The 20,058-nt window shown below is 51.0% G+C and overlaps 1 protein-coding gene across 1 annotated transcript in view; it reads left to right on the top strand.

Annotated features, from left to right (window-relative positions):
- LOC142246629 (uncharacterized) overlaps positions 1-20,058 on the top strand; it is a 96,253-nt gene that overhangs the window by 64,111 nt on the left and 12,084 nt on the right. Inside the window, exons 4-7 of the mRNA XM_075319697.1 lie at positions 5,773-6,049; positions 12,799-12,824; positions 16,669-16,762; positions 16,835-16,883. Of these exons, the coding sequence (XP_075175812.1) occupies positions 5,773-6,049; positions 12,799-12,824; positions 16,669-16,762; positions 16,835-16,883 (446 nt within the window). The remainder of the gene's footprint in view (positions 1-5,772; positions 6,050-12,798; positions 12,825-16,668; positions 16,763-16,834; positions 16,884-20,058) is intronic.

Raw genomic sequence — 20,058 nt, 5'->3', positions numbered from 1 at the left:
GCTGGAAGGCAAGCAGATCCGAATTCAGTCGGACAATTCCACAGCGGTGGCATACATCAACCACCAAGGCGGCACACGCAGTCGGCAAGCCTTCCAGGAAGTCCGGCGGATTTTGATGTGGGTGGAAGCCACGGCCTCCACCATCTCTGCAGTTCACATCCCAGGCGTGGAAAACTGGGAAGCAGATTATCTCAGTCGCCAGGGCATGGACGCAGGGGAATGGTCCCTTCACCCGGACGTGTTTCAGGAGATCTGTTGCCGCTGGGGGGTGCTGGACGTCGACCTCATGGCATCCCGGCACAACAACAAGGTCCCGACGTTCATGGCACGGTCTCAAGATCCCAGAGCTCTGGCGGCAGACGCCTTAGTTCAGGATTGGTCGCAGTTTCAGCTCCCTTATGTGTTTCCTCCGTTGGCACTGTTGCCCAGAGTGTTACGCAAGATCAGGGCCGACTGCCGCCGCGTCATCCTCGTCGCTCCAGACTGGCCGAGGCGGTCGTGGTACCCGGATCTGTGGCATCTCACGGTCGGCCAACCGTGGGCACTACCAGACCGACCAGACTTGTTATCTCAAGGGCCGTTTTTCCATCTGAATTCTGCGGCCCTCAACCTGACTGTGTGGCCATTGAGTCCTGGATCCTAGCGTCTTCAGGGTTATCTCAAGACGTCATTGCCACTATGAGACAGGCTAGGAAACCAACGTCCGCCAAGATCTACCACAGGACGTGGAAAATTTTCCTGTCGTGGTGCTCTGCTCAGGGTTTTTCTCCCTGGCCTTTTGCCTTACCCACTTTTCTGTCCTTCCTTCAATCTGGACTGGAAAAGGGTTTGTCGCTCGGCTCCCTTAAGGGACAAGTCTCAGCGCTCTCTGTGTTTTTCCAGAAGCGCCTAGCCAGACTTCCACAGGTACGCACGTTCCTGCAGGGGGTTTGTCACATCGTTCCTCTTTACAAGCGGCCATTAGAACCCTGGGATCTGAACAGGGTGCTGATGGTTCTTCAGAAACCACCATTCGAGCCAATGAGAGATATTTCTCTCTCACGCCTTTCGCAGAAAGGGGTTTTTCTAGTAGCAGTCACTTCACTTCGGAGAGTGTCTGAGCTAGCAGCGCTGTCATGCAAAGCCCCTTTCCTGGTGTTTCACCAGGACAAGGTGGTTCTGCGTCCGGTTTCGGAATTTCTCCCTAAAGTGGTATCCCCCTTTCATCTCAATCAGGATATCTCCTTACCTTCTTTTTGTCCTCATCCGGTTCACCAATGTGAAAAGGATTTGCACTTGTTAGATCTGGTGAGAGCACTCAGGCTCTACATTTCTCGGACGGCGCCCCTGCGCCGCTCGGATGCACTCTTTGTCCTTGTCGCTGGCCAGCGTAAAGGGTCACAGGCTTCCAAATCAACCCTGGCTCGGTGGATCAAGGAACCAATTCTCGAAGCTTACCGTTCTGCTGGGCTTCCGGTTCCCTCAGGGCTGAAGGCCCATTCTACCAGAGCCGTGGGCGCGTCCTGGGCTTTGAGGCACCAGGCTACGGCTCAGCAGGTGTGTCAGGCAGCTACCTGGTCGAGCCTGCACACTTTCACGAAACACTATCAGGTGCATACCTATGCTTCGGCGGATGCCAGCCTAGGTAGACGAGTCCTTCAGGCGGCGGTTGCCCACCTGTAGGAAGGGGCCGTTTTACGGCTCTATCACGAGGTATTATTTTACCCACCCAGGGACTGCTTTTGGACGTCCCAATTGTCTGGGTCTCCCAATGGAGCGACAAAGAAGAAGGGAATTTTGTTTACTTACCGTAAATTCCTTTTCTTCTAGCTCCAATTGGGGGACCCAGCACCCGCCCCTGTTTTTTTTTGTGTACACATGTTGTTCATGTTGAATGGTTTCAGTTCTCCGATATTCCTTCGGATTGAATCTACTTTAAACCAGTTTATAATTCTTTTCCTCCTTCTTGCTTTTGCACCAAAACTGAGGAGCCCGTGGGAGCACGGGGGGTGTATAGGCAGAAGGGGAGGGGCTTTACACTTTTAGTGTAATACTTTGTGCGGCCTCCGGAGGCATAGCCTATACACCCAATTGTCTGGGTCTCCCAATTGGAGCTAGAAGAAAAGGAATTTACGGTAAGTAAACAAAATTCCCTTCTTTCAAAACGCAAGCGCCGGTGATGTTGTTGCGCAGGCGCGAGATTATGGGCGGCGCTGTGAATGTCATCACCAGCGTCATCCAAGTACCCGTCCATAATCTCGTGTCCGCACTTTTACCTCTGCCTCTACCGTTATGTGCTTGCGCTGGCCATTGCTTATTTTTATTATCCCCGTTTTTTACCTTTTTTTTTTTAAACAGTGCTCAGTCCCGCGATAGTGCCACTGCGCATGCACGAGACTTCCAAAGCACTGCGGAAGATGAAGGCGGCGGCCTCATCTATGTAAATGAACACTGGGGGATGGCGAACAGCGGCAGGAGGGGGATAACGGACGAAATACAGCCCGCCCCTGGGGCCAACAAACCTAATTACTATAGGAAAAGGTAATCTTTTAGGCTGTGTGCACACGATGCGGTTTTTACCGCGGAAACGCTGCGTTTTGAACCGCAGCGTTTCAGTGGCAAATTGCATGCGTTCAGCTTTCCCAGCAAAGTGTATGGGAAAGCTGAAAAATCAGTGCACATGCTGCGTTTCTTTCCGCAGCGTTTTGGATGCCAAAAATCGGTGCGGAAAGAAAAGCAGCATGTCACTTCTTTTGTGCGTTGTGGCTGCGTTCTCTCCCCCATTGAAATCAATGATGTGGGGTCAGAACGCAGCCACAACGCATGGACCTGCTTTTTTGTTGCGGTCCGCGGCCTTTGTCGGCACGCCAGAACGCAGGCATTTACCTGGAAGTGAGGTCAAGAGGCTTCCTGTTGACCTCACTTCCTGGCAAAGCCCCCGGTGTCGCCAAAGTGCCCGCCCCGACCCCCGACCCCCCTCCCGAAAATCCAACATGGCCGCGCGCACAGTAGCGCACCGGCCGCCCTGCTCCTATGATTTCTGTCGCATGTGCAATAACACATGCGACAGAAAACTGTTCCCCAGGCCCTGCCCGTTCACCCCCTATTCCCCCCGGTGTCATACATACCTGTCCGGTCGCAGCGCTGATCCCCCGCGGCCCCCTCCTCCTTCAGTGCACGCTGGCCGGTCACATGAGCAGAGCAGCTGACAGCCAGCACAGTGTTCAGTGTGAGCTGTGCTGGCTGCTCGGCACTCTGCAGCTGTGACCCGGGGAGAGTGGGTGCAGATTTTTGCACCCACTCTCCTCAAATGGAGGGTCTGCCCTCCTAGAAAATGGGGGATACGTTTCCTGAACGTGCCCCCATATTCTAGAAGGTCCAGAGGCGACGTGGGACATCCATATGGATTTCTGCGGACCCATTTTTTTTTATTAAATTGGAGAACAAGGGAATGATTTGGGGAGTGTTTTTTCTAATAAAACATTTTTTGTTGTCTTTTTTTGCTTTTGTTTACTGTCAATTAGTTATGTCGGGTGTCTGATAGACGCTGTGACATCACTAATTGCTGGGCTTGATGCCAGGTGACATTACACATCTGGTATCAACCCCATTTATTACCCCGTTAGCCAACGCACCAGGGCGCGGGATGAGTTGGGGCGAAGCGCCAGGATTGGCGCATCTAATGGATGCGCCACTTCTGGGGCGGCTGCGGCCTGCTATTTTTAGGCTGGGAAGAGTCCAATAACCATGGCTCTTCCCACCCTGAGAATACCAGACCCCAGCTGTCAGCTTCACCTTGGCTGGTGATCTAATTTGGGGGGACCCCACGTTATTTTTTTTTTTATTCTTTATTTAAAAATAAAAAAAAAAACATGGGGAGCCCTCCAAATTGATCACCAGCCAAGATGAAGCTGCCAGCTGTGGTTTGCAGGCTACAGCTGTCTGCTTTACCCTGACTGGCTATCAAAAATAGGGGGGACCCCACGCCATTTTTTTCATTTTTTTTTTTTTTTTTATTGGATAAATACTAAGCTAGGCACCCTTTAGTGCCACATGAAAGGTACTAAAGGTGCCAGCTTAGAATATGCAGGCGGGGGTAGGACGTTCTATATATTTGACATCCCTTCATCCATTGACGCTTTTTAGGCTGTGTGTCCACAATCAGGGTTTGCAGCGTTATGGGCGCTGAGTGTTTTCCCTGCGTCCATAACGCTGCGTTGTGCAGTAGAAGCACAGTGGAAGGATTTTTGGAGATCCCATGCCCACTGTGCTTCTTTTCTCCGCAGCATAAACTGACCGGTAGCGTGGCTTCCCGAGCCTCAGCATGTCAATTTATGCTGCGGAGACGAGAGTGTTCTCTGCAGGTAGCATAGAGCTCCACAGCAGCCTGAACCCAAATCGTGGGCATGGGCAGCTGCAGGAAGGCTGGCACTGTGTACTAGACGCCTTGTCGCTGGATCATGGCCACATAGCCTTAGGCCCCTTTCACACGTCAGTGATTCTGGGACGTTTGTGCTTTTTTTTAAACGTACCAGGATCACTGACATACGCAGACCCATTATAATGAATGGGTCTGCTCACACGTCAGTGATTTTTCACTGCACGTGTCTCCATGCGGCGTACCCGCGTGTGCGTGATTGCCGCACGGAGACATGTCCATTTTTTTCTGGCATCACTGATGTCCCACGGACCACGCAGTGGTGTGATCCGTGAAACACGTGCCAGAAAAAAACGTGCTTTTAAAATAAAAAACATTTTAACTCACCCGGCTCCAGCGATGTCCTCTGCAGCCCGTCCTCCCTGTTCCTTCTGTGCCGGCTCATTATTGTCGCGCATATTCATGATGCACGACACAGCCGACCCGGAAGCAGCTGCTGCGGGGGTCAGCGCCGGCCGGATGCTGCACCGCGGGAGCGATCAGCACCATGGAGAGCGGGAGCGGGTGCAGGTGAGTTAATCTCTAAGTGCAATCACGGGCCACGGAGAACGGAGCCCGGATTGCACTTAGACAACCCACGTGTGCCGTGATTCACGGCACACGGAGGGACATGTGCGTGTTTTACACGCCAGTGAAAAACGTCAGTGTTTTTCACTGACATGTGAAGCGGGCCTAAAAGTGAGAATATTGTTGCTACAGCAACATTTTGGGTGAAGTAGCTGTGGATTCAAAATGCTTAATATACTCCTGAATAAAATCCTTGATGGGTGCAGATTCCAAAATGGGGTCACTTGTGGGGGTTTTCTGACGTATAGGTACCTAAGGGGCTTGGTGCGCGAAGTTTATTTCAACTTTTCCAAAATTCAAATGGTGCTCCTTCCATTCCAAGCCCTCCCATTTATCCAAACAGAATGTGGAGAAGGAAATGACATCACAGGTTTTTTTTTCCAAAGGTCTGTGTTCAACCAACTTTATTATCACTGACAAGTCTTAAAAAACGCACCTAAAAAACGCATGAAAAACGCATGCGTTTTCGATGCGTTGTTTCTCAAAAAGCATTGTTTACAATTCTCCCCTCTGCCAGAGGGTGCGTTTTTTTCCGCGCGGAAAAAAAAGCAACGTGTGCACATACCCTTATAAAGTTATGTAGGTTTGAAGGGGGGCCAGTAGCAAGGTGAACCTTTCTAGAATGCAGCCCAGGAGCTGCAGAAGGGGATTCTTTGTGTAATAGCGAAAATTCTGGTGACAGGTTCCCTTTAAGAAAAGGAAGTTTCAATTTAATTCATGTAAATCACGATTTATTTTTCATGATCTGTGCAATACATATAATTTGAATAATTTTTGTTTTTTCAAAGAACAATGAAAGCAGAGCAGAGAGCAGTGAAGGCCGAACTACAGCTTGTTGATGTCCACCGCTGGTTGTGTTGGCAAATGTGCTGGAAAAGTCAGCAGCAGGCGATAGAGAAGCAGACATTCTTTAACTTAAGCAAAGAAACTACTGCACAGTCAACATCTGTGACCAACTTCAATCTCTCCTCAGCTCTTGCTGAAGTGGAAGAGAAGTATCAGGAAATGAGGGCTAAAATTCAGTCTGGTACCCCTCTTGATACACTGGTTCCACTCCCTATGCAAGTAAGTGCCAGTAGGCATCTTTATTTTCTTTGACCATTTGTTTGTGGGCGCTGTTACCAGTTGTTTATTTAAATAACCTACTTTTCATCTTGACACTTTAAGGCTACTTTCACACATCCGGCTTGAGCTCTGCGGCTCAATCCGGCTGTGCAAGCTATGCAACGGATGCGGTGAAAACACCGCATCCTTTGCATAAGTTTTTTACATGCGGCCAGTCCGGTTTTTGCCGCTTGCGGCATGCTACTGAGCATGCGCAGTGGCAAAAACCGCATGCGGCGGCCGGATGCGGTTATTGCCGCATCCGGCCGCCATAGGCATGCATTGAAAAATGCGCCGCATCGGCCAAATGCGGCGCGATGCGGGTTTTTTTGCCGCACGAAAAAACGTGCCAGGCAACGTTCCATCCGGCCGCCGCATCGGCTAAATCTGCCGCATGCGGCAAAAACCGGATGGAACGCAAGGCCATGCGGCACAATGCGGCACTAATTACAGTCTATGCAGGAAGATCGCAACCGGCAGCAAAAAAAAACCGGTTGCGATTTTACTGCAAAGTGCCGGATTGTGCCGCAGAGCAAAAACCGGAGGTGTGAAAGTAGCCTAAGGCTATGTGTTCACGGTAGAATGTTGCTGCGGATTTTTCTGCATGAAAATCCGCGACTTTCCCGGCAAATCCGCACCTTTTCAAAGGTGCGGAATTGCCGCGGATTTTGGTGCGGATTTTTTTTCCCCAATTCTGAAGCCAAAATCCGGATCAAAATCCGCAACAATAATTGACATGTTGCAGATTTTTCCGGATCAAAATCCGCGGCAAATCCGCCGCGGAAAAATCCGCAGCATGGGCACAGCATTTCCAAAATGCCATAGAAGTGGCTGGGAAGTGCCGCTGCTGCAGATTTTCGGAAAATCCGCGGCTTTTCCGCGAGACATCCGCGGCAAAATCCGCGCATTTTCCGCAGCGTGGGCACATAGCCTAAGACACTGCTTTATATTATATTATCCATTTTCTAAGTAATGACCTAATAAAAAAAACTCTTTGTAGCCAATCAGAACAGTTTTCTTTCCTACAGTGCTCTTTAGAAAAAAAAAAAAAAAATTAAAGCTGTGTTCTGACTGCAGGAAGTAAGGGATGGCAGGAGAGCAAGGGCAGGGACAATATGCATGCAGGCATATTCGAGAGGTGGCATTTAAGTTCGGATCAGGCAAGCTACTGGACAATAACTGGTGCAGGGAAATGGAAAGAAAGTAACTTCCAGCACCTATTGTGCTGGCAGTATGTTGATAAACAGGAATCGCCCACTAGATCACATAGCTAGAGAATCTGTACAGTTTTTAGCAATATTAACTTTGAAGTTTTAGGGCAATTGGACTAGTTTTTTACTTTTGTTGATGAAAGGACTGGTTCAGTATAATCCTTTTTAGCTTGGTTTAAAAACCACGCAGGGTTAAATTGAGTAATAGAGACATTTCTCACCTTTTTCAAAGTGTTAACATTTCATGCATGGTGGCCGTGGCACTGCATAAATGCTCTGCTCACGCTTATGATAGAATTGTCATTTATCCCATTGTCTGTATTACCCACCCAAAAACTACCGACTGGTATACGCCTTAAATGAAATGTCACCTAGTATTTGTTACGCCACATGATGTAGAGGCCATGCACACTAGCCTGCCCAGCTCCTCCTGATAACACACACTTTGCCTGTGCCTCACCCAACTGCAAATTTCCGTTGAGTCAAGCTGTCGCATCCTGCGCTGCTTTTAATTACCCTTCACCATAATCCCTGAGGAAAAGCTTATGATGAGAATGCACCCCTCTTCCCCTGAATGAGCTATAGATCTCAATTGTTGGTTGAGCTAACTAGTGTCCCAGTCATTGGTTACTGTCATCTAGTGTCGTCCTATCACTTTTTTTTTTTTTTTTTTCTGGCACCCTGGGTATTCCGACTTCTTGCCAGGGTGAATCTGACATACTACACCAACATAGCAGATCGTGTAGGATGATCAAGCGGCTTCACTCTCCGCCTGTCCCTGTATGCGTTCTCTACGTCGCTCCCCTGCGTCCCAGTCAGTGTACAAATTGAAGTTTGGTTCTGACCATACATCTAACCTGAGAGACTTATGCGGGCTTTACACGAGACGAGCTATCGTGCGATGCATTGTCGGGGGTCACGGGTTTCGTGACGCACATCCGGCATCGTTCACGATGTCGTCTCGTGTGACACCTCCGAGCGACGCAGTATCGCTCACAAATCATGAGTTGTGTACTCGTCGCTGAGTTTTAAAAAATTGTTTATTTAACATGGCGCCAGTTGTTCATTGTTCCCGGGGCAGCACACATTGCTGTGTGTGACACCCCGGGGACAATTAACACAGCTTACCTGCATCCCGCGGCACCCGCCGGCTATGCGGAAGGAAGGAGGTGGGCGGGATGTTTACGTCCCGCTCATCTCCGCCCCTCCGCTTCTATTGGCCGGCAGCTGTGTGACGTTGCTGTGACACCGAACGTCCTTCCCCCTTCAGGAAGAGGATGTTCGCCGCCCACAGCAAGGTCGCTCAGCAGGTAAGTACGTGTGACGGGGGTTTAACAACTTTGTGCGACACGGGCAGCGATTTGCCCGTGACGCACAAACGACGGGGGCGGGTACGATCGCTCGTGCAATCGCACAATAGATCGTAATGTGTAAAGCCCGCATTAGTCAACTGTCTGGTTCAGATGGTGAACCAGTTCTGTCGCTCTTCCCCCCCCCCCCCCCCCCCTCTGTCGCTCTTCCCTCCCCCCTCTGTCACTCTTCCCCCCCCCTTCTGTCGCTCTTTTCCCCCCCCTTCTGTCGCTCTTCCCCCCCCCCCCTTCTGTCGCTCTTCCCCCCCCCCCCCTCTGTCGCTCTTCCCCCCCCCCCCTCTGTCGCTCCCCCCCTCTGTCGCTCCCCCCCTCTGTCGCTCCCCCCCCCCTCTGTCGCTCTCCCCCCCCCTCTGTCGGTCCCCCCCCCCTCTGTGGCTCTTCCCCCCCCCCTCTGTCGCTCTTCCCCCCCCCCCCTCTGTCGCTCTTCCCCCCTCCCTCTGTCGCTCTTCCCCCCTCCCTCTGTCGCTTTCCCCCCCCCTCTGTCGCTCTCACCCCCCCTCTGTCGCTCTTCCCCCCCCCCTCTGTCGCTCTTCCCCCCCCCCTCTGTCGCTCTTCCCCCCCCCTCTGTCGCTCTTCCCCCCCCCCTCTGTCGCTCTTCCCCCCCCCCTCTGTCGCTCTTCCCCCCCCCTCTGTCGCTCTTCCCCCCCCCCTCTGTCGCTCTTCCCCCCCCCCTCTGTCGCTCTTCCCCCCCCCCCTCTGTCGCTCTTCCCCCCCTCTGTCGCTCTTCCCCCCCCCCCTCTGTCGCTCTTCCCCCCCCCCTCTGTCGCTCTTCCCCCCCCCTCCTCTGTCGCTCTTCCCCCCCCCTCTGTCGCTCTCCCCCCCCCCCTCTGTCGCTCTTCCCCCCCCTCTGTCGCTCTTCCCCCCCCCCCCTCCTCTGTCGCTCTTTCCCCCCCCCCCCTCTGTCGCTCTTCCCCCCCCCCCCCTCTGTCGCTCTTCCCCCCCCCCCCCTCTGTCGCTCTTCCCCCCCCCCCCTCTGTCGCTCTTCCCCCCCCCTCTGTCGCTCTTCCCCCCCCCCCCCTCTGTCGCTCTTCCCCCCCCCCCTCTGTCGCTCTTCCCCCCCCCCCCTCTGTCGCTCTTCCCCCCCCCCTCTGTCGCTCTTCCCCCCCCCCCTCTGTCGCTCTTCCCCCCCCCTCTGTCGCTCTTCCCCCCCCCCCTCTGTCGCTCTTCCCCCCCCCTCTGTCGCTCTTCCCCCCCCCCCCTCTGTCGCTCTTCCCCCCCCCCTCTGTCGCTCTTCCCCCCCCCCCTCTGTCGCTCTTCCCCCCCCCCCCTCTGTCGCTCTTCCCCCCCCCCCTCTGTCGCTCTTCCCCCCCCCCTCTGTCGCTCTTCCCCCCCCCCTCTGTCGCTCTTCCCCCCCCCCTCTGTCGCTCTTCCCCCCCCCCCTCTGTCGCTCTTCCCCCCCCCTCTGTCGCTCTTCCCCCCCCCCCCCTCTGTCGCTCTTCCCCCCCCCTCTGTCGCTCTTCCCCCCCCCTCTGTCGCTCTTCTCCCCCCCCCCCTCTGTCACTCTCACCCCCCCCCTCTGTCGCTCTTCCCCCCCCCCTCTGTCGCTCTTCCCCCCCCCCTCTGTCGCTCTTCCCCCCCCCCTCTGTCGCTCTTCCCCCCCCCCTCTGTCGCTCTTCCCCCCCCCCTCTGTCGCTCTTCCCCCCCCCCTCTGTCGCTCTTCCCCCCCCCTCTGTCGCTCTTCCCCCCCCCTCTGTCGCTCTTCCCCCCCCCTCTGTCGCTCTTCCCCCCCCCCTCTGTCGCTCTTCCCCCCCCCCTCTGTCGCTCTTCCCCCCCCCCCTCTGTCGCTCTCCCCCCCCCCTCTGTCGCTCTTCCCCCCCCCCCCTCTGTCGCTCTTCCCCCCCCCCTCTGTCGCTCTTCCCCCCCCCCCCTCTGTCGCTCTTCCCCCCCCCCCCTCTGTCGCTCTTCCCCCCCCCCCCTCTGTCGCTCTTCCCCCCCCCCCCTCTGTCGCTCTTCCCCCCCCCCCTCTGTCGCTCCTCCCCCCCCCCCCCTCTGTCGCTCCTCCCCCCCCCCTCTGTCGCTCCCCCCCCCCTCTGTCGCTCTCCCCCCCTCTGTCGCTCTCCCCCCCTCTGTCGCTCTCCCCCCCCCTCTGTCGCTCTTCCTCCCCCCCCTCCCCCCCCTCTGTCGCTCTTCCTCCCCCCTCCCCCCCCTCTGTCGCTCTTCCTCCCCCCCCTCCCCCCCCTCTGTCGCTCTTCCTCCCCCCTCCCCCCCCTCTGTCGCTCTTCCTCCCCCCCTCCCCCCCCTCTGTCGCTCTTCCTCCCCCCCTCCCCCCCCTCTGTCGCTCTTCCTCCCCCCCTCCCCCCCCCCTCTGTCGCTCTTCCTCTCCCCCCCCTCTGTCGCTCTCCCCCCCTCTGTCGCTCTTCCTCCCCCCCTCCCCCCCCTCTGTCGCTCTTCCTCCCCCCCTCCCCCCCCCCTGTCGCTCTTCCTCCCCCCCTCCCCCCCCTCTGTCGCTCTTCCTCCCTCCCTCTCCCCCCCTCTGTCGCTCTTCCTCTCCCCCCCCTCTGTCGCTCTCCCCCCCCTCTGTCGCTCTCCCCCCCCTCTGTCGCTCTCCCCCCCTCTGTCGCTCTCCCCCCCTCTGTCGCTCTCCCCCCCTCTGTCGCTCTCCCCCCCTCTGTCGCTCTCCCCCCCCTCTGTCGCTCTCCCCCCCTCTGTCGCTCTCCCCCCCTCTGTCGCTCTCCCCCCCTCTGTCGCTCTTCCCCCCCCCCTCCCCCCCCTCTGTCGCTCTTCCTCCCCCCCTCCCCCCCCTCTGTCGCTCTTCCTCCTCCCCTCCCCCCCTCCCCCCCCCTCTGTCGCTCTTCCTCCTCCCCTCCCCCCCTCCCCCCCCCTCTGTCGCTCTTCCTCCTCCCCTCCCCCCCTCCCCCCCCCTCTGTCGCTCTTCCTCCTCCCCTCCCCCCCTCCCCCCCCCTCTGTCGCTCTTCCTCCTCCCCTCCCCCCCTCCCCCCCCCTCTGTCGCTCTTCCTCCTCCCCTCCCCCCCTCCCCCCCCCTCTGTCGCTCTTCCTCCCCCCCCTTCTGAACACTTTGTTCTTTTGCCTGGTTCCCACCCAAGGGGCCCATTATTTACTTTGGTTTACTATGATGGCTGGCAACGCAGCAGCTCATAGAAATGTATTATGATTATTATTTATTAGTACGCCACTTATTCCATGTTGCTTTAAAAGTGAAAAGGGTATACATAAAAAAACAGTACAACAATCATGAGCATTACAAAAACAGACTAGTACAGGAGGAGAGAGGACCCTGCCCGCGATGGCTCATAGTCTACATGGGCGGGTACATTAGGTGAGTACAGAGCTGGTTGCACAATGGTGTACTGGTCTGAGGGGTACTGTAGGTTGTAGGCTTGTCGGAAGAGGTGAGTCTTCAGGTTCCTTTTGAAGCTTTCCACGGTACGTGAGTCTGATATGCTGGGGTAGAGCGTTCCAAAGTATGGCGGCACGGGAGAAATCTTATGCAAATCTGGGAAGACGAGATAAGAAGGGGAGTAGAGAAGGAGATCTTGTGAGGATCTGAGGTTGCATGCAGGACAGGTAGGTATTGGAAGACAAGGTCACAGATTTATGGAGGAGACAGGTTGTGGATGGCTTTGTATGTCATGGTTAGTGTTTTGAACTGGAGTCTTTGGGCAATGGGAAGCCAGTGAAGGGATTGATAAAGGGGCGAGGCCAAGGAATAGCAAAGGAAGAGGTGAATTAATTGGGCCGCAGAGTTTAGGATAGACTGGAGTGGTGCAAGAGAGCTGTAAGGGAGACAACAGAGCAGGAGGTTGCAATAATCCAGGCGGGAGATGATGAGGGCATGCACTAGTGTTGTACTTCTTTCCTTGTTTTATAGTGTATTTTCATCTTGAACATTCTCATTTGGATATGTTATCAATATCTGCGAGCGTCCATCCTCTTTAACCCCCAATGCAAAAAAAAGCTGGGTAGAGGCAATATTGCATGGATGTTTGCCCTATTGTTCATTGGGGGGTGACAGTGACAATGCTAAAATATGTAAAATGTACAAAATTAATGAATGTGAGAATTTAAAATCCGCATTAAGTACCCGAGCACAACAGTTTTTATGATAGTCAATGACACACACCAAACTTGGATTAAGAATGGCACTAATCTGAACTATTTCTGATTGCAGGTCACTACATTTGAAGCTTGTACTGAGTAAGTATATTAACCCCTTAATGACTGCAGACATTACCCTAATTACTGCAGACAGTAAAATTATGTCTTAACACTCGTACTCCCTGGTGGCTGCTGTGGGCAGCTGACAGTGGTCCGCTCAATGTCAGCTGATTTGAACAGCTGACGTGTGCCTCGCAGCCACGAGTGGATCTAATATCCACACGTGCCTGTTAACCCCTTAACTCGTGATGTCAATGTGACATTGCAATTTAAATCCCCGCCGCAGTAAATCTTCTTAGCTGGCTCCACTGGTGGCTTTGTGACATGACCACTGTGAGATGATGGTTGCCATGGTAGCACAGGGTAATGTGATGACTCCTGTAGCTATATAGCGATCATGAGTCACTTCCTGTTTCACCCGGCCGACTGCTGTCAGTGATGAGGTATTTCTGGTGATCACAGCTGTGATCAACAGAAATTAATGAGCGATCAGACTGCTGATCCTCAAAGGGACTAGTGAAATAAGATTTTGTTGTTTTTTTTAAAAAAAAAAAAAAAAAACCTAAAACTTCAAATTACCCCCCCCCCCCCCATTCAAGATTAAAGAGTTTAAAAAAAAATACACACATTTGGTATTGCAGAGTTCAGAAATGCCCGATCTATCAAAATATAAAATCAGTTAAGGCTGGTTTCACACTACGTTTATTTAACATCCGTCCATAACGTTTTTTTAGCGGAAAAACGGATCCAGTGCAAATGCGTTTTCACTTCAATGCATTTGCAATGGACTCGCGTCCACCTGCGTTCGTTTGCGTACGTTAGACACAGGATCCGTACTTTTGCGTTATTTTAACATGTTTCAAAAACGCTACTTGTAGCGTTTTTTACCTTTGTCAAAATAACGTATCTCACAGGATCCTTCACATTGCGCCGCGAGCTGCAATGCATTTCAATGAGCGCTGGATCCTGCCTAGCAGAATGCGTTGAGTTGCGTTGTAACAGGATCCTGCTTTTGTACTGAGCATGCCCAGAAAGTACTGAGCATGCCCAGAACCAGTATCGCGTGATCTGTCTCTCTCCTCCTCCCTCCCTCACCCTCTCTATCTCTGTCTTTCCCCCTTCCTCTCCTCCCTCTCTCTCCCACCTGAGAGCTGCGGACACTCGTAACCAAGGTAAATATCGGGTAACCACTTCACTTAGTTACCCGATGTTTACGTTGGTTACGTGTGCAGGCAGCCCTGCTCCTAGCAGCTGCAGACACTCGTAACCAAGATAAATATCGGGTATCCAAGCCAGATGTTTACCTTGGTTACGAGCGTCTGCAGCTGTCAGAAGCCGGCTCCCAGTCTGGCACGTTTAGTTCCCCTCACTCCCGATCACATGACTCCAATGCCCACCCCTAAACATCCAGTGACAGGATCCTGCAAAATAACAGATGCGTTAGCATGCGTTTTTTGCTGTAAAAGCAGGATCCGCTTTTGCAGCAAAAAAACGTTCCTGACGCATGTTAAAAAAACGTAGTGTGAAAGCAGCCTAACCTGATCAGTAAACACTGTAGCAGTAAAAAAGTTCCAAACGCTAAAATTACGCTTTTTGGTCTCCGCAAATTTTGCGCAAAATGTAATAGGTCGTAGCATCTGCGCAAAAATGGTACTTAAAAATGAGAATGAAAAGTGTTGCGGAAAATGGGGCAAAAAGTGTGCTTTTTTTTTTTTTTTTTTTAATACCTTTAGATGAAAGTACAGCTATTCGTGTTTGGTATCTACAAACTACTCCTTTGACTTTAATGTGAGCAGGTTTTTTTTTTTTTTTTTTTTTTTTTTACAAATAACTGTAAAGTGCGGGGTTAAATTTTCCCCTCTGAACATAGTCTATGATGTTCCCTCAGTCAAATGAGGCAGGCAATTTGGCTTTTCCTCAGCCATGCAAGGTCATGTAGGTTAGGATATAATGTATTTCTGTAATGTGATGTTTTCATACAGTAAACAAGAACATCCCCAAAATATAAAATAGCTAAAGGAAGCCTACCACATGATTCCTGCTGCTCAAACTGCAGGCAGAATGAACTTGAAAGTCTTCTGCTTTCTAAACCTAATCTTTTTTTAATTTGAAATAGTTGTTTTTAAAGTGCAGCCGAGTATGAGGTGACTAGTCGCAGGGGCACGGTCCAGTTAGCGTCTCCTTACCCTCTCACACTGTGTAAGGAGTGACCCGTCAGTCTAGCAGAGCACTCTGAGAAGCCGTCTGGGACAGACCTCTTGGATACTCGCTGCATCTCCGCTTTCAGCTGTGTTTCTCATGCAGCATTTAATTTCAGAGAAGACACCGATGTTTGCAATGCAGGAGCTGTTCTTCAATTCATGCTGTCTGTGGTTAGTGCGGCATAATGAGCTGACAGTTTCCTTAAAGTACAGGCGTTAGGCCCTGTGCGCACTTACTGGTTTTTCCCGCGGATTTCCTGCGGTTTTGCTGCATGTTTCGCTGCAGAAAATGTTCATAACATCTCTGCAGTGAATCACCAGCAAAACCTATGGGAAAAAAAAATGCTGTGCGCACTATGCGGAATTTGATAGCTGCATGTTTTGCTGCGGGATTACCGCAGCCAAAACAATTGCATGTCACTTCTTCTCCGCACATAGCAGTCAATGGATTTCACTCCATTGACTGCAATGTAATCGTGAAATCCCGCAGGGAATAACGCAGGCAGCAAATTGTGTGCGGTTCATTGCGTTTTCCTGCGTTATTCCCTGCGGTATTTCGCAGTTTACCTGCGGTAATGTAAATCGCTGCCTGCGGTTTGCAGGGAAGTGATGTCATTACAGGAAGAGGAAGCGGAGCAGACAGTAAACACACATCACAGACCGACATAGAATACACACACATCACACTCACACACAGACATATAGAATACACATACAAATCAAATGGAAATATAGAAAAAAAAAAAACCACGTGGGCTCCGCCGTATTTTTACCTTCCAGCCGAGATAAGCACACAACGGTGGCCCGGTATTCTCAGGCTGGGGAGGGCGAGGGGCAGGGTTAATGTCCCCCGCCTCCCTCCCACCTCCCGCAGCCGAGAATGTCAGCCGCAGCTGCCCCGGGACTGTCGCATGCATTATGCGGCAATCCCAGAGTGTCCCCGGCTCTTCCTGCTGCCGTGTAGCAGTGGCAGTCAGGGTAATACAAGGAGTTAATGGTGGCAGATCACCGCCATTAACTCCAGGCTTGATCATGGCAGCGTCTATGTGACAGCTGACATGATCAACCCGGAAGTAAAGTGAAAAAACACACCGAAAAATCCTTTATTTTAAATAAAACACAAAAAAGCTCCTGGTTCACCCGTTTATTAACCCCCCGAGACACACAGCTCCGGCGTAATCCACACAGGACTGGCGTAATCCACGTCCTGCGATGCTTGCATCCAGCCACGACTGACACTGCTGAATGCAGCCTCGCAGCGAGACAGCAGAGGTAACCACAGGGCATTTCCCATGGCCGGTAATGTGAACTCACTACCGACCGTGAGAAATGCAGCGTGTGCTCACAGGGACTCTGTCTCTCTGTCTATCTATCCCTCTATTTAACTATCTAGCTATTTCTATCTATTTATCTATCTATCTAAGAAGGAAATGACTTTTTTTTTTTCAATGTGCTTTATTGCATTGAATGCATTAAAGCACTTGTACCAACCCGCACGCGGAAAAACCGCGGCAAACCGCATGCGGTTTTCGGGTGCGGTTTGTCGCAGTTTTTTACCGCAGGTGCAGTAATCTTTCAGTGCTTGCGGAATTTTCTTGAGAAAATTCCATTTTCCAGTGCGCACAAAGCCTTACTGTGTTATAGTATTCGTCTTCTTAATGTTGATTATATTTTTTGGGTAGTAACTTGCTGAAGGACACTTGTCAACACAGCAGAAAGCAGAATGTATCTGATGTTCCAGCTGAGGACTTAAATGGAACCAAATGTGTGAAAAATGTAAGTACCTGTTCTTGCCCAGTTATGATTCCCCCACCCCCTCTTTTTAATCTTTATATATTTTACTTCTAGGATTTTGAAGACTTGTCTTGTGTGAATAAATATGAACAGAAACCAAATGGTGGGTTTGATTATGAATTTGCATTTCATAATTTAAAAAAAAACATTTACATGGCGTATGCATCCTTTGTATCTTTTTTATGTCAGCTAGTGAATCTGTGAATTGGGCTAAAGCTGCTTATGCACGTGATATAACCATCAGCTAAACCTATATTTGGTACATAAAAAATTTATGGAATACAGGTATTGGATTGCAAAGTATTTAAGAAATTCTTCATGTGCATGGGTCAGAACCCTTCTTGAGTACCATATTTTCTTTCCTCGAGCATTTTCTCGTCTAACGTATATTCGGCAGATGGCCATCTCTCCAGACCCCTATATTAGTGTTCAGTCCCTAAACACATGGTCTTGTGGTCACGCCAAAATCACAGGGTTTTGCTGACAATCAGCTTTTGTGCATGGGTGGCCTTAACTGTTAGATTTTTGAAACGCAAATGTAAATCCTCCAAGAACAGCACTGCAGCCGATAAGTTCCCACACAGAATTGAAACAAAAGGCACTTTTCATGCAAAGGAGTTGTCCACTACTCTGACAACCCCCTTCTCAGTCCATATGTTTCCCTTTTTTAAAATAATAACTTATACTCCCCTCCAGTGCCGGCGCTGTTCCAGCGGTGTCAGCACTGTCTCTCCCGGGATGTGTACTGGTTTGACGTCCCACTATTCCGGCAGCCAATCAGCAGCTGCTTCACACTTCCCGCATTCAGACAAATTGCTTACATCGGGAGGAAGTTTAATCTGCCCAATTCAAGCCTTGCTGAAGCATCCCCAGGTGATCACGAATCCTCCACCAAATTTTGCAGTGGATGCAAGACACTGTGGCTTGTACGCCTCTGCAGGTCTCAGTCTAACCATTAGATGACCAGGTGTTGGGTAAAGCTGAAAATTAGACTTATCAGAGAAGATTACCTTACTCTAGAAATTGGGCACATTAAACTTTGCGAAGCACGTATGAATCAAACCACATACAAGGTTATCCTGGAAAAACAGTAGCTTCCTTCTGTTCAGGCAATTTTCTCCAACTCTGAGGACTAGTTTGTTCCAGCAGGACAATGCGCCATGCCACACAGCTAGGACAATCAATATGTGGATGAAGGAGCACCACATCAAAACCCTGACATGGGCAGCCCAATTTCCAGACCTGAACTCCATTGAAAACCTCTGGAATCAAGAGGAAGATGGATAGTCACAAGCCATCAAACAAAGAAGAAACTGGTTACATTTTTGCACCAGGAGTGGCATAAGGTCACCCAAAATCAGTGTGAAAGACTGGTGGAAAGCAGCCAACTACATTCGGGTGTCCATCTGCAGAAAACGTATGTGCAAAAATAGCACAAAACAGAGCACACGCTAACGTAGTGTGCTCAATTACAGTGAATGGCTCTGCCGGCGCATGCGTCCGAAACACGCTTTGCAGAGTGGGGGAGGGGCGGTTCGGACGGATGCCCCGACGGAACCAGTGAACGTAAGGCAAAATGCAATGTGAAAGGAGCCCAAAAATCATGGTTATTCCACAAAATATTGATTTCTGAACTCTCCCTAAGAAAACATTATTACCCTGTTTTTCGGACTATTAAGACGCACTGAACCATAAGACGCACCCTGGTTTTAGAGGAGGAAAATAAAATAACACACTGTTATGGGGCAAGGATCTGCTGCTGACACGGTTATGGGGGTAAATGACCCCAATTCTCTACTAAGGTAACCCATCCTGGTAATGATCCTCCTGCCTTGTATATGATCCCCATCCTTGTATATATGTACCCCATCCTGGTATATGACCTGATCCTGCTATATACCGCCATCCTGGAATATGCCCTTATCCTGCTATATACTGCCATCCTGGTATATGCCCTCATCCTGCTATATATCCCCATCCTGCTATATACCCCCTTCCATCCTGCTATATGGCCCCATCCATCCTGATAACACACAAAAATAAACGTTTATACTCACCTTTCCTCACTCCAGCAGTATCGCTCCTCCCAGTCTGTGGCGGCAGCAGCGCCGCTGATCTGTGTGGAGCAGTCACCGGTCACTTCCCTGCAGCACTGCAATCTCCTCCAGTCTGCCGGTCAGCTGACCTGCTTGACTAGCGGCACACACAGCGATGACATAATCGCTGTGCTCACCGTTTTCTACACAGATCAGCTGACCGGCAGACTGGAGGAGATCGCGGTGCTGCAGGGAAGTGACCGGTGAGTATGCCGTACTTATTCACTACTCCCCGCGCTGATGATGATGCGCAGGGAGCAGTGAATACAGCCGCACATGATCACTCCAGGCTGTAGTTGCCAGTGGTGATCACGACCGGCTGCTTAGTATGCGCGCACCTCCCGTCCACCTGTCAACGCTGCGGGAGGATGGGCGTGCATATGTAATGAGCGGGCCCACATGGTCACGGCAGGCGCTGCTGCTGCCTGCTCGTGCCGCAGATGACCCGCTCCACCTCAGCACCCTCATTCCCGACTGCAGCCCTATATTCAGACCAGAAGACGCACCCTCCACTTTCCCCCAACATTTGGGGGGAAAAAGGTGCGTCTTATAGTCCGAAAAATACGGTATTATTGTTTCTAAATGATTATGAACTTGTTTTCTTTGCATTATTGGAGGTGTGAAAGCTTTGTGCATTGTTTTGTTGTTTTGACCATTTCTAATTTTCAGAAAATAAATACAAAATGTATTGCTTGGAAATTCGGAGACGTTGTCAGTAGTTTATAGAATAAAAGAACCATTTACATTTTACTAACAAATATAAAGAGAAAAATCAGACAAACTGACAACGTTGCAATGGTCTCTTAACCCCTTCAGCGCCCAGCCTATTTTGACCTTACTGACCCGACCTTTTTGCGCAATTCTGAACAGTGTCCCTTTACGATGTTATAACTCTGGAACACTTCAACGGATCCTGGCGATTCTGAGATTGTTTTTTCGTGACATATTGTACTTCATGAAAGTGGTAAATTTAGCCCGATATTTTTTGCGTTTATTTTTGAAAATTTCGTAAATTTGGCGCAAATTTTTAAAATTTTGCTTTTTTCAAAATTTGAAATTTTATGCCTATAAATCTGAGTTATGTCACACAAAATAGTTACTTAACAACAATTCCCACATGTCTGCTTTACACCAGCGCAATTTTCGAAACCAATTTTTTTTTCGTTAGGAAGTTAGAAGGGG

This window comes from Anomaloglossus baeobatrachus, chromosome 7 (assembly GCF_048569485.1).
Source record: "Anomaloglossus baeobatrachus isolate aAnoBae1 chromosome 7, aAnoBae1.hap1, whole genome shotgun sequence".
NCBI lineage: Eukaryota > Metazoa > Chordata > Amphibia > Anura > Aromobatidae > Anomaloglossus > Anomaloglossus baeobatrachus.
Note: the sequence above shows the minus strand (reverse complement) of the source record. Positions and strands in the feature narration are given on the sequence as shown.